Consider the following 14,751-nt stretch of genomic DNA (forward strand, 5'->3'; position numbering starts at 1 on the left):
CCCTAATAATTCCCTCCCCTTATTCTGCTTCCCCCACCAAAAAGAAAAGTTTTCAAAGAGTAAAAAGGTATGTTTCATTTCAAGGAAAGATTAAAGACCAATAGAAAGGTGTTCACCTACCCGAGGATAGGGAATTCCAGTTTTTGTATTTTCAAAGGCAGGAAGCAATCTCAATGCCAGATCCCGAGCCATATGCAACAATTCATTATCATAATCCTTAATTGTCATGTCACCAAAAGGCTGTTTGGAGTCAGTTATTATTCTATGAGCAGAAAGGAGACTTCCAAGGACCCTGAATAAGAAAAAAAACAAAGATAGTCTCATGTTATACATATGAATATATACTTATAACCCAAAGGAACTAGACCTCAGTTTCATTATCTGTAAAATAAAGTGGTTAGAGTGGTTGATATCTATACTCCCAGAATAAAATCTGTGATCACTCAGTAGTAGCAGAAGCCTAGGTGTAGGGTTCAATCTGGAGTCAGAAAAAAGCCCTTGTCACCACCTCTGGACATCCTAATGAAACACACTATATTCATGCTGATCTGGGTCACTCAAGTGAAGAAGAGCTGGTTCATGGATAAATCAAAGGATACAAAGTATCAAGAAAGGTTTCACAAAGAAAGTTCAAACTGAGTCTTGAAGGAAGAAATTCTATGGGGCAGAAGCGAGCGGGCAGGGCTGGAAGGTGGGATACTGTATATATAAGGAACAGTGAAGTCAGTTTGGTGGCGTGGGGAAAGGAAATAATGTCTAATGAAGCTAGAAGCATCGGCTAACATTAGTACATGAAAGGCTTCAAAAGCCAAAAAGAGCATTTACATTGATCCTAGCAGTAAAAGAGAACCACTGGAGGAGAGAGAAAAGTGGCAAAGAGGCAAAAGTGGCAAAAAAGATCTGGGCCGAGGGGTAAAAGACCAGTGGGCAGAAGCAGGACAAGACTTGAGGCAGGAAACCCAATCCTGGAAGGCTAGTAAAGTTGGTGGTGTCCTTAAATAGAAATAAGGAAGTCTGGAAAAGGTTTAAGAAAAAAGTTAACGAACCTGCTGTTTTTTAAGATGTCTTTGAGACATCCAATTTGAAATGTCCAGCTGGCAATTATGGATGAAGGCCTGAGAGTCACTGGAGACAAGCTGGATCTACTTATCTCAATCAGCTACATACACAAGACAATCAAACTCATGGGAGCTGATGATGTTATGATGAGGCCTGAAACTCACTGGAGACAGAAGCTGGATGTATTTATCTGAGTCAGCTACATACAGAAGACAATCAAACTCATGGGAGCTGATAATGTTATGATGTGAGAAAATATGGTGGGAAAACAGAAGAGTTTAGAACAGACTTTGGGATTTCACAAAGAAGAGACAAGATATGGAAGAAAAACCAGCAAAAGAAAGTACGAAGAAAAAGTTACACAAGGTAGAAAAAACAGTAGTGAGTAGAGTGAAGACATTCTAAAGAAGAGCTAGTGCTCAGAAGAGGGTTGTCAACACCATCAAATGTAACCCAAGGTCAAGGAGAATGACCATTAGGAAAACTCATCAGATTTGGCAATTCACAGCTCATGGAAGATGGAGAGAGAGGAGTAGAGGAAAAGTCCAAGTGGATACCACAAGAAGTAAGAGAAGCTTGGAACACTTTGAAAGAAGCAAGACTGAAAATCAATTAGGGAAGAATAAAAAGATTGCCTTACGACAGTGAGGGCCCAGACGAAGCTGTTAACGTTTACTAATAACATACCCAAGTAAGCACAGGCTGTAATTTCCTCTGTTTGAAGTACTTTGCAAGTAGGAGCATAGGAGAGGAATAGTGGGAGTCACCCAGGCTGAGATATGGCAAGGGATAGGCAGCAGAGGACAAGGGGAATCAGGAGATTTAGTGAGTCTGAGGGAGCATCAACATGCAGGGTAAGGTTCCCCAATAAATGGGAGGAAATTGTAGAGGATAATTCAATCTTTTTTATTAAAATACTCCTAGTGTGAGCAATAGGATTTATCTTCCTTGAAGCACTAACATATTTCCTCAAAAATTAAAATGCTCCTCTCTGGAAAGAAAAACAGAACTATGCTGTCAGCTACAAAAGTCCATCTCCCAGGGCCCACCCAGGGAGTCTGGCTGTGCTGATAAACAGTAGCTATCTTCTTTACCACTGAGGATGAGCAATTATAAAAAGGAGAGGGAGAAGTGAAAAAACTGACTTCTGAGAAGATTGGTGTTCTCTAATTTAACTGGCATACATCCGGTAGCCCAGCGGTTTCTCAGAATGGGTCTTCCCATGACAAAATTGAAAAAGGTACTTTAACTTAAAAATAACAATTCAGCATGTAACACGTATAAGGAAATGCTGGTCCACAGTCTGTAGTCCTCCTTAAAGCTAAAGGAGGCAATGCAGAATCAGAGATGCAAGGTTTGCAGAGGCCAGGACCCAGAAGGACTTGGGCTGGTGGCCTGTCCAAGCTCTGAGGTAACAACAGATGTGTCACTCACTTCCCTTCTGTTAAAACTTGAATTCATTAACTATGAAAGGAAGATTTTAAGACTTGTCTATAACCCATGGCTGTCAAACCAATATGTCTTTGTAAGCCTTAAAGCACTAGAAAAATGAGCTATGATTAGGAAAGTAAACAAGACTAGTCATCAAGGGAAGCAATCTAAATTGAGCCATTCTTCAAATCAAACAAAAAACATTCCTCTTATCCCAATCCCATATTTAGCTAGTTTGAAACTTCTGGCTTATCATTTGGTAAGTTATGTGATATTTTGGCCACTTCAAATAAGGCAATAAGGTAGCCCAGTGGTTATCCCAGACCTAGAGTCAAGAAGTTCAAGTCCAGCCTTAGATACTGGGTAACCCTGGGCAAATCATGTAATGGCAGTTTGCTTCTACTTCCCAACTATAAATAGGAATAATAATAGTACCCTCTTTCCCACAGTTGCTGTGAGGATCAAATGAAATAATATTTGTTTAATTGTTTCAAACAGTATCTGGCATGCAGGAGGCACTCCATAAATGTTTATCTCCTGCCCCTTCCTTTTACATTCTCCACTTCATAAATGGGGGCACTTTTCATTCTACACAGAAAAAAAGTGTCTTCAATCAATCTTGTTTATGATTACCTGATTGTAGCCTCAAAGACTTGGACAGTGGAGTCTTTGTCAAAAGAAACTGTGTTGATCACTAATTTCACGGCCTTCTGGAACTCAGATGAGTTTCCCATTATCTTGAAAGAGGAACATAAAAAATTAAAACCACTTAAACTGAAATGGAGGCTGCAGATGTTTTAGACAGTTGGGCTCCTCCCCACATAAGCATCTGGATGTGGTGTTGCAATCCATCCAGGCAAAAACAAGAAGTTGAGAATTGCAAAGGGTTCATTTACGTAATATGTCCTATCAGAAAGTTAAAATTCATCCTCTTGTGTATCCAAGTCCTTTTTCCAAAAGACAAAAGCACAAAATTACTCTCCCTTCCCACCCACCCATTCCCTCATACTCAAGATCAGTCCCATCAAAAATGCCTGGCAAACAGAGTCTATAAACAAAAAAATTTAATATCTTGCTTCTTTCTCCATAAATAAATTTATAGGCTATGTCTAAGGGATGCCAAATATCTGGCCTATGATCTTAGAGATACATCATCTAAAAGAAGGGGAGATTTCTTTTTAGCTTTTTATCTAAACATATGGACATCATGATAACAATTAATTGCTACTTTATGTTGTTTAGAGGTTTTTTTGTTTGGTTGGGTTTTTTGCATACCGACCAAAATTCCTAACTCCTTTTCTTAAAGAGCATCCTACAGTACTCATTTCATGTTGTCATGAAATAAATAGAAATTCATTTGCTCTACCAAGAATTTCATGAAATATGTCAGAGGTGTTACACAACCCAAAATCACTTATCCACAGACATTCTTTTCAATTCTGGAATCTGGAAGTGTGGTGGGCAGAGCAGTGGGACACAGTCAGAGGGTTTAAGTTTGAACTCCTAGAGGGGCAATTGTGTAACAAGTCACTTTGTCTTTTCTCAGTTTCCTCAGCTGTAAAATTTGGATAGTAATACTTGAGCTACCTATCATGCAGGGTTAGGATGAGATAAGTGCTTTGCCAAATCCTAAAGTCCACAAAGGCTGTAAACCTTAAAATGTTTATATGAGTGTTCTATTGTTGATGTGATTATGCATTACGGTCTGTTTCTAATTCAAGACAACCATCTTCTCCCCCATAAACTTTTCTACTTCCTCCTTTAACCCAAGTAAAGAAAATAATTTATTTTTTCAGTTTTTATTCCTGCAATGGTGTTAAAAGTCATATAAAAATGAAATCTCTGTGGAACTATACTAAGAAAAAAATAAACTAATATTATATTTGTTGTATCTGTATTTATTTCATTAAACATTTCCCAACTGCTTTTTAATCAGGTTCAGACTGCACTCAGAAGGGAGTGAGTGGGGGATGGGGCTGGTGGTGGGAAGGGAACACTGATTTTGGCACCTCTGCTTTATCAAACCTTTGTGATCAGCTATTTTAATCTTATCTTAGAAAAAGCTAACCCCCAAAGAGAGAAAGTGACTTGTCCAAGGTTACATCACTAATGAGAGGCAGATTCAGGATCTGAACAGAAGCCCTCCTGTTTCCCAATCCCATGTACTTTTCACATCAAGAAGAAACCAGCTTTAATTATCCATGGATCATTATCCCAGAAAACCAGGAATGATCTAAAACATAATTGGAATCAGAATTCTTGTGCCCCCCCCCAATTCCCAGCACTTTGCTCGTTTCCTCTCTTTAAGGACTGTGAAGCAATATCAAGGGGAATTCCCAGACTATCCCCACAATTCATTTGTGAAGTTTCTATGACATTACTAAACAAACCATGGGTGAGAATCATCTCAAAAGTGAAACTGCACCTGCAAATTAAGTATAATTTCAAATATTTAAAGCCCTAATGTTCTACCAAGAAAGCCACCTAGAGAAGGGTTTTTGATTTTTTTTTTTTAAGGGACTTTTGTAAACAGAAGTAGATGGCTGGAGTATGAAGCATTTTGTTTTGTTTTGTTTATTTTTCCAACTATATGCAACAGTAGTTTTCAGCAATCATTTCTTATAAGGTTTTGAGATGTACATTTTTTTCCCTCCCTCCTCCCCTGAACAGAAAGCAATCTACTGTAGGCTGGAATATAAAGAATCTTAACCAGAATTTAAAATGACTCATCTGGATGCATCATCATCATCCAGGGGAGGGTCTGGGTGGCACTTTTCAAAGAGCTGAAGTCAGATGGAAATGAAGGAACTAACAACAAACAGCCTTTGGAAGGGTCACTTTCCCAAATGGATTTCCTTCTGACTTCCGCTAATCAAACATTTACCTAATCACAGCAATCATTCACCAAGCACCTTACTATGGTAAGCACTTATATCTTCTCATTAGATCCTCAAAACAACCCTAAAAAGGAGGTGCTACTATCATTTCTGTTTTACAGATGAGGAAATTGAGGCCAACACAGGCCAAGTGACTTGTGCAGGATGATACAGCTAGGAGGGGTCTTAAGATAGGTTTTGAACTCACATCTTCCTGACTCCGGATCCAGTACTCTCTCCACTATCCTAGCTGGAGAAGAAAATGGTGAACCATTTCAGTATCTTTGCCAAGAAAACCCAAATGGGATCATGGAGAGTCAAACAGGACTAAAACAACTCAACAACAACAACAACAACAACAACAACACCACCACAATTATCTCATTTATTCCTCCCAATAAATCTATAAGGTAGACTCTATTAACCCCCATTTTGTTTTTTAAGGGGAGAAATGAAGGTTTTGAAAGGTTAACAAGAGTTGTTTTTTTGCTTGTGGTCACATAGAGGCATTCTTTAACTGTCTGATTTTCAAAGTTCTCTTGACTCTCACTGTCACACTGTCCTTTTCAACCATCGACCAGTGGTGACAGCAGTAACTGCCCAATTTTGTATTTGTGTTTTTGAGTGTATTGGAAGGTTCTGGATAACAAATGACTCAGGGTCATAGTTAATTTAAAAAGATATGAAAATGAAGTTGTTATGAGTATACTGGTTCAATAATGAAAGGTGAATAAGAGTGGATAAGGAAAAGAGCTTTGGTAGTGGGGATGGGAACTAAAATAAAGGTACATATGATTCAACAAAAGCCTTTCAAATTCCCCCAATCTCTCCCTCCTAGCTGGATAATGAACAACTCTCTCCAAAGCTTATTCAGACCCCAAAACTTCTAACATACCCAAGGCCTAAAAGTAAATGAGTTTAAACTATGAGACTTAATCAAAGGAAGTACTTTCTGATCATAAATGATAAAATAGAAAAAATGGCACTTTGGTTTTCAGATGACAAACCATCCTTGGAAACCATGTCGGAAGGCAGTCTAGCTTCAGAAAATAGACAAAGTAAGCTACCCTGTTTCCCTTCCCCTATTCAAACATCATTGTTACTATGTCACTATATCACTACAGCCTTCCTGAACAGAGATTCCATCTGTCACAGACAATGGTCCTTCCCAAACTCAGGTTCACAGAGTTTGTGTACTTGTCTGTTAATAAAGACTAGTTCCTTCTATAATTCTGAAGGCGAGAAGAAAAGTCTTTCCTTAGACCTTTCTTATCAAAGTACAATAGAGGTAAGATAAGAGAAAAGGGTGCTCTCTCAAAATCTAAGCTATTTCATTTTTAACATGTTCCATATTTCACCTCTCCTTTAAAAAATTTTAAAAAATTTTTTCAGCTCCCAAATTTTTCTCAGCTCCCAAAGAGCAGCAATTTTAATGTTGTGTAGCTGTCATCTTGGCTGGTTTTTGTTCTTATGTTTAAGACATCCTTTGGAAAGATATAATATAATAAAAGTACTACTGAATACCAACTCCTTAATTTAGAGGGTTTAAAAAAAAAAAGTTAAGTTAGCCACTTACTGCAAGTGTATCCAAGGCATCAACCAGGGTTAATGAATAGTTTCCTAGAACATCATTGATGTTCAGATTCGAACTGAAAAACAGAAATACAAACAGAAATAAAGCTGAAGATTAGAAGAGTCACAAATAGTACCTTACATTCATATAGGGATTTACATCTAAAATACAATCATTTTTACAGATTATTTCATTTGATAACAACCAAGTATGGCCAGTAGTGAAAGTACTATAGCCCCTTTTTGCCCAGTAAAGAAACTAAGGCTCAAACAAATTAATCAACTTGCCGAAGAATACAAAGTTGGGAAAGCAGCAGGATTCCAATCCCAGGCTACTGACAAATACAAGATTTTCATTTTTGTTTTAGCTTTTCTCCCAGCTGGTTCATCCTGTATCTTGTTAAGCTAGGGACTTCAAAACAAAAACCAAACACCAAAAACTGCAGGTCTCTTCCTGACAGGCCACTGGCTAGTTCACAGGACTATACCAGCAGTACTCACAGTTAATCAAATCTGGAGCCACATTTGAAGCTGGTGGAAAGAACACTAGATAGCAAGTCAGAAGACTAGCAATCTTGTAGTTCCAGGTCTGTCACTATCCTCTTTGTGAATTGGGCTAATCCTTGGGACTCAGTTTCCTTATCTGTAAAACAAAAATGACTAAACTAGGTCTCCTGGATTTCCTCTCCCTCTAAAATTCTATGATTCACCATCATCACATGTCTATTAAATTCTCTAGTTCGATATCTAAAATCAGAATGTCTCTAGCTAGTAACACATGAAAGAACACAGTGTCTACCACTGTGATTTGAGCATCACCACACTTTTCTGGCATGAACATAGCATAACCTTATGGTTATTTCAGTTGTAATAATTCTTATTATGAAGGTTTTTCAAATAGTGGCTATGCAGAGGTAAGGGTAGTAGGCTCTCACTGGAGTGCCCTACCTAAGTGGGTAAAGGTATAAACAAAGCCTAATAGATACTTGTTGAATGTAGTAAAGATGATCTAATACCTCTGGTTTCCCCTCACTTCCTTTTCTACTTGCTTGTTACTGGACACATCCCCATCCACTTATGTTTGTCCACATCCTCCCAAAGAGTTTCCATTAAAATCTGATCACAGTACACAGAATGCCTTCTTCTAAATCATTTGCCATCTCATGGGTACCAACAGATGGGGACCATCTGTTATCCCAGCATCTCACGCCATGACCAACATAACCTTTGGTTCCAACCTGATGAGTTGAAGGGTAACTAAAGTTCTCCTTTGGTACCCCACAATGGTAGGAGTTGACCCTGGGTTCTCAAAAGTAATGCCAGAAATACACAACGACTGGCTAATTGATTTGCCCAAAGTCACAGAGGTATTCAAATTTAGCTTTTCTGACTCCAAATTCAATACTTTTCTTTGTATCAAAGATCAAATGAAAAAAAGCTGCCAGTTTTGGTGTACCACAAGAAGAACGTAAGTCAACTAACTAATGCAATCTTAGGTTGCCTTAAAAGAAATGTCTTATGTCACCAAAGTTAAAGAACAAATCCCTCCTGTGAATGAAAGATCAATGTTTTCTGAGCATATACTTTGGGGGGGGGGGGGTTATGGTAGAGATACTGGGGATTGGTTGAAGTGTCTACAATATCAAAACAGAACATATTTTCTTGGGAATGTTCAGTATGGAAAAAAGCAACAAACAGTTCCCTTGGTTGCCCTTCACCCTGCCCAGGTCATATCCAGAATACAATGTCCAAGTCTGAGCACCACATCATGGCAAAGGAAGGTGATGAAAAATACTCTTAAGAATAAGTTGAAAGAAATGAGAAGATTTAGACGGGGAAAAAGAACTCAAGAGTAGTTGGGGAGGTTTGTCTTGAAATATTACAAGGGCTGCCGTGTGAAGATGGGGGAGAAGACTTGGGAGGGGTATGAGAAGGCAAATTCTGATCCAAACATCAGACATGTTTGAAACAAGGTGATCCTTCTAGCAGGAGATGGTAAGCATTTTAAAGGGCAAGAATCTTCAGCTGTACAAACTCTGGATCACACACCTGCAGGAAGCGTAGTCTCCATTGATCTTATTAAACAGACTAAACCAGTAGAATTTGAAACTGGGTTTGCAACTTAATTACAGTGTGTCAATTTATTAAAGGTTTTTTTTTTATTTTTGTAGCCCCACTCTTTGGCACACTGCCTCCAAACAGATTTTTAATAAATGCTTGTTGACTTGAAAAATTCGAGAAAAATCTTTGTTTCTGATTAAAGAATAATTTTGAGTAACTTGTCATCTTGATGAGCACTGATTAACAAAGAGATCCTGGACCTTGTTATTAAGAGGTAGGTTCAAGTGTTGCCAGTGACCTACACTGTCCCTGTGTCCCTTGGCCAGTCACCTAATCCCTGGGTGCCCTAGGAAAACAAGAAATTGTAGACAACATACAATCTGTTAGAAGAACTCCCTAGGCACAGGAGCTCCCAAGCCCAATAAAAAGTTTTAGTGCAAATCCAATAAGAATCAACCAACAAAAAACGAAGAGCTTTCAATGCTAGAGATATTTGGTACAAAGCTTTAAAAAGGGAGGGGACTGGGACAGATATGGGCACATTAGAAATAGTCTCCTGGTCTCAGGTGGCATTGAAGGACAGAAGCAATAATGAATTCTATTAAAGAATATAAAGAAAGGCACAATTAAGTGTTAAAATGCTTGGACCTTAAGTTCAATTTTATGAGGAAAGGAGACTCATAAGGAATAGTCAGGGAGAATAAGCTGAATTGTGAAGGCTGGAGAGCACTTATTAGGTTCAGAGGAGGGGGAAGACATCTCAGGCAGGGAAAGCAACCCAAGGAAGGCAGGACTCTAAATCTAATCCCTCTTCAAATACTTTGAAGAAACAAATCAAGTCCCTTTATAAAAAAAAAATAGCTTTGGAGGAAGGGGGGGAGTGAAGGGAGCATAATTCACAGAATATGATGATCAATAATGAAATTACAAATCAACACTTGCATAATTAACATCAAACTATGCCAAAGTGTCCAGAAGTACTACTTCTGTATCCAATAATAACAGAAGCGTTTTAAGAACAAGCTCTGTGATAAGAGCTCAGTTGTATTTCATCTCTGCATTCCTGACACCTATGCCAAAACTTGAATGAATGTGTCAAGGATTCACGATTTATAAGTTTTGGGCATTCTTTCCATTTAATGGATAATCACCCCTGGAAAGTGTTACTGACTCTGGTTCAAATTCTGTTTCTAAAAACCTAGTAACTCAGTGACTTCCCTGGGCCTGTTTCCTTAACTAAAATGAGGTTCTCTTCCAGATCTAAATTTACAATTCAGTAATCCTATAAATTAGAATTCAGGAGTTGACAGAGCCTACAATTGACATGAATGCCAGCAGCAAACCTTTCTGATGTGGCAGCTCCTGCCTATCTTATGCATGCATCAGGAAACTAAGGCAGCCCAATAAATCTTTTCTGTTAAAGGCAGTTCATGTTAGTTTAACTGAATGTTTGTAGCTGTGTTAAGAAGTCAGGTGAAGTGGAAAAGATCTCTGTTAAATGGTCAGGGTCTATTTACTTAATACTAATCTTTCCATTCTCCCCAACTCTAGCAGATAAATACCACAGAAAATGGTAAGCCACAGATGCAGCTACATATTTTTTAAAAGAGGGCTTGCACTTTTAACTTTATGCCTCAGTGTTGTTGCCGTTCAGTCACATCTTCTTAATCCTGTGGACCATATTGTCCATGAGGTTTTCTTGGCAAAGATTCTAGAACAGCTTGCCACTTCTTTCCTTAGTGGATTAAGGCAAACAGAGGTTAAGCGTTGTGCCCAGGATCACACAGTTAATAAGTGTCTGAGACTGGATTTGAATTCAGGTCTTCTTGACTCCAGGCCCAGGGCTCTGTCCACTGTACCAAATAGCTACTTCAACATGACTGTTCTTTTAAATTTTCTTTAAGTTAAAGAGAATGCATTCTAGGCAATAGTTACATCTTAAGAAAAATATAGTGTTATTACTCAAACACAAAGAAGCCCCTTTTTTGAAGGGAGAAAGGGATTCTGGATAGCTCTATTTGAACCTCACTCCTTGGTACAAAAAAGGCTTAATGCATCTCAGAGAAAAGTTTTTAAATGTATTAAGAGTGAAAGAAAAGGAGCTTCCATTACTCTAATCAAAAGGCTTAATGCATCTCTGAGAAAAGTTTTTAAAAGTATCAAGAGTGAAAGAAAGGAAGGAGCTTCCATTACTCTGATCATGCAAAGATTGGCCTTCTTTTAAAAGGGGGAATGGAGGAAAAAAGAACTCCAACACTGACCAATTCTGAAAGAGTGTTTGACCATATGTCAATACGACTAAAAACAAGTTAAACAACTTTGCCTTAAAATAACAATCCATTTTATCAGAACTGTTCTTCCAAAAAAGGATATAACTAGTCCATGAATCTGCCACATAATCATATAATCTTACAGACCATGGAATGTTTAAGGTTTTAAAAAAAGAGATGATGGAATGCGTCAACTGATAATGGGACCTCAGCAACCCAAGTCCAATACCCTTCATTTGGCTGAGGGAGGAAATTGAGTTCCAAGAAGTTAAATGACAAGTGGTTTGCTCAAATATCACTCTCCTTAACTGGCAAAACCTGGACTAAAATTCAATTTACTTAATCTTATTTAATTTATTTAAATGTATTTAATACTAACCTGTAATTGCCCATTCCTCTACCCACTTTATCTGAATAAAAATTCAATTTGAGCTATCTGCAAAACAGGGTAGGGAAATGGTATTAAGATATTCTGTTCCTTAAGAATAGGAACTTCAGCTTTTGTCTTTGTAAACTACTTCCTTCCGCCTCAGTCTAACACATCTACACCCCAGCAAGGAGTGGGGACTTTATAAAGCTGGTTGATGCAATGAATCATGGTTTACTGAATTAAAGATCTGAATCAAAAAGTCTGTGAAGTCAATACTGGCCCACAAATTCACGTTTCAGCCAAAATCTTATCCCAACTTAAATCAAGCAAAACTATCTGCACATTTCACTCCTAATCCCTTGCCTTTTACGGGGAGGGCAGCAGGGAAATGTTGATAGTAAACATAAAACATTCATTTTGGCAACGGAAAAAAGGTTTTCCCGTACTACCCCCCCCAAATGAGAGAAGGCTTAGCAGCAAGACGGACGTGGCTGGGTCAGGCCGAACCTCAGGCCGCTGAAGGACTCGTGGGCTTGAAAAAGGGGCTCTCGGAACCAGGCTCGAGGGGCTCATTCTGGGGTGCCCGGAACAAGTTGGGGGCGGGAGGGGGCGGTGCCGGCGGCTCCACGTCGGAGAAAGGCTGGGGAAGTGTTGGGAAAGGGGCCCCGAGGGCCGCCCGGCCACGGCCTCGCGTCCCTGGCCTCCGGGGTCCGCCGCGGCCAAGCGGGGCCGGCCGTCCCCGGGCCCGGCCCGCCCCCGCGGCCCCCACTCGCGGCTCCCCCACTCGCGGCGCCCCCACTCACGGGTCCCCGCGGCCCGGCCCCCCACTCGCGGCTCCCCCACTCGCGGCGCCCCCACTCGCGGCTCCCCCCACTCGCGGCTCCCCCACTCGCGGCTCCCCCCACTCGCGGCGCCCCCACTCGCGGCGCCCCCACTCGCGGCTCCCCGCGGCCCGGCCCCCCACTCGCGGCTCCCCGCGGCCCGGCCCCCCACTCGCGGCCCCCCACTCACGGGTCCCCGCGGCCCGGCCCCCCACTCGCGGGTCCCCCCACTCGCGCCCCCACTCACGGGTCCCCGCGGTCCGGGCCCCGGCCGCGGCAGTGGATGGGGTTGAGCTCGTCCTCGGGGAAGGCGTGCGCCATGTAGTTGTCGTAGCCGAAGGCGAACATGCCCCGCGCCAGGTCGCGCATGCGCGCCCGCAGCTGCGGCGGGAAGGCCCCGCTGTAGCGCCGCTCGTACTCGTCGCCCCCCGCGGCCCGGGCCCAGGAGGCCTGCGGGCACACGGGCGGCGGCGGGGGCGCGGCGGCCCGGGCCGCGGGGGGCCGCCTCAGGTAGTGCAGGGCCAGGCCCAGGGGGAAGCGCGGGTAGGAGCCCAGGGCCAGCCAGAGCGCGCCGTGCAGGCCGAGCCGCAGCAGCAGCAGCCCCAGGACCAGCGCCTTCCATTGCATGGTGGCCCGGGCTCCGCAGGCATTCTCCCCGAGCGCGGGGCCTCCCCGCCGGCCCGGCGAGCGCGACACAGCGAGCGAGCGCGCGAGGCCGCAGCGGCCGCCCAGCCGCCCCTCGAGCCGCGTCCGCCGCCCGCCCGACGGCGCCCGGACACTTCCCCTGGAAGCGCCGCCCCGCGGCCAACCAGGGACTCGCGCGCGCACGGGCGCCCCGCCCCGCCCCGCCCCCGGGGCGCGGGGGGCGGGCCCGGCCGGGAGCCCTCGGGCCTCATAGGTCCGGCCGCCGGTCGGTCGGCCGGCCAGGCCCCGCCCCCTCCAGGGCAGCGCGGCCCCTCGGGGCGGGGCGGGGCGGAACGCGGGACAGGGCTGTCGTGGCAAGTTGTAGCCACTCGGGCAGCCCGGCCAATGGCGGCGGCGGGAGGAGGCACGCCCCCGGGGAGGCGGGGCTACCGAGCCCATGGAAAAGGAAGGACTGCGCCGGGTGCGGATGCCGCGAATGCATCTTCGCGCACCCGGCAACGAGGCTCACAGGGAGATGCTATCATCCCCACTTTACAGCTGAAGAAACTGAGGCAAACGGGGCTACCAAGTGACGCAAGACTTGATCTCGGTCTCCCAGACTCCAGATCCGGATACGTAACGTGGTGCTTTGCAAACCTTAAAACACTATAAATGTGGGTTATTGATATTACTGTTGCCCAAGCTCAGTCCCCCAAGACAAGATACAAAACTGAAATGTTACATCCAGGCTTGAATGCCGTTTCATCGCTCTCCACCCAGAAGGCCTGGGTTCAATTCCAACTTGCCCGGGTGAAAGCTTGTGCAAGCCACTTAACCATCTCTTTATACCTGTGATATAAAAAAGGTCCACTGGATGACCATCATGTTCTATACAAAGCCAAATACTTTTTAAAAAATTAGGCTAGAGCTAAGAAACAAATGATATTTAAGTTATGTGTTAAGAGTCATTTCACACATTTACTAAGATTTTCCTTTGGGCCAGGCTGAAGGCAGGACAAATGCATGCAGGAGCTCGGGGAAATCATTATCTTATTCAGCAGAATCAAGCTAGTGAATTAGTGGGTCCCTCATGTCTCCTCCTGTCCAAGATGTGTAACCACCTCCCAAGCCAGAAAGGCTGCATCCCTGAACCCTGGCCTGAAAGCTTAAGAGGTGATTACAAGAGGGATGATGGGGCGCGGTTCGAGGAAATGCCCAGTCCCACCCTGGGGCTCAAAGGCTGCTTTGCTGCATAGGACTGGCAGGGCAAAGCACATTCTTCTGTGGGTTGTGTTGTACCAATTACAGTCCCATAATAAAGCATGTCCTACTATGACACCAAGTGCACACCCACCCCTCTGGAAACAGAGGCCGTGTCAGAAAGGCTCTTGACCCAGGATTTGTAGGCGCTGCCCCTGCTAGAATTCCAAAGGCCAGGGATTTTAAAGCGCATCATCATGCCTTTTGCTGGATGCTTTATGGTGTGACTGACTGAAATGCAACTTAAAATGTAAACAGCACCCAAGAGAAACATAGCAGTTTATATACATTAATGACGCAGGGCCTATCCTCACCAGAGGACCAAGCTCTAAACAATAACATATGAAAATACTGGATTTGCAAAAAGAGGATCCAGTTTTGAATTCTATAGCTACTTGGGGCAAATC

General features: G+C 43.0%; 1 protein-coding gene across 1 annotated transcript in view; it reads right to left on the reverse strand.

The window, feature by feature from the left end:
- The window catches only part of EDEM1 (ER degradation enhancing alpha-mannosidase like protein 1), a 39,590-nt gene extending 26,047 nt beyond the window's left edge, over nt 1-13,543 (reverse strand). The window contains exons 1-4 of the mRNA XM_074199047.1: nt 12,708-13,543; nt 6,943-7,015; nt 3,124-3,227; nt 121-292 (exon numbers count right to left, since the gene is read on the reverse strand). Coding sequence (XP_074055148.1) covers nt 121-292; nt 3,124-3,227; nt 6,943-7,015; nt 12,708-13,543 — 1,185 coding nt within the window. The remainder of the gene's footprint in view (nt 1-120; nt 293-3,123; nt 3,228-6,942; nt 7,016-12,707) is intronic.
- Between the last annotated feature and the right edge of the window lie 1,208 nt (nt 13,544-14,751).

The sequence above is a fragment of the Macrotis lagotis genome, chromosome 8 (assembly GCF_037893015.1).
Source record: "Macrotis lagotis isolate mMagLag1 chromosome 8, bilby.v1.9.chrom.fasta, whole genome shotgun sequence".
Taxonomy (NCBI): Eukaryota; Metazoa; Chordata; class Mammalia; order Peramelemorphia; family Peramelidae; genus Macrotis; species Macrotis lagotis.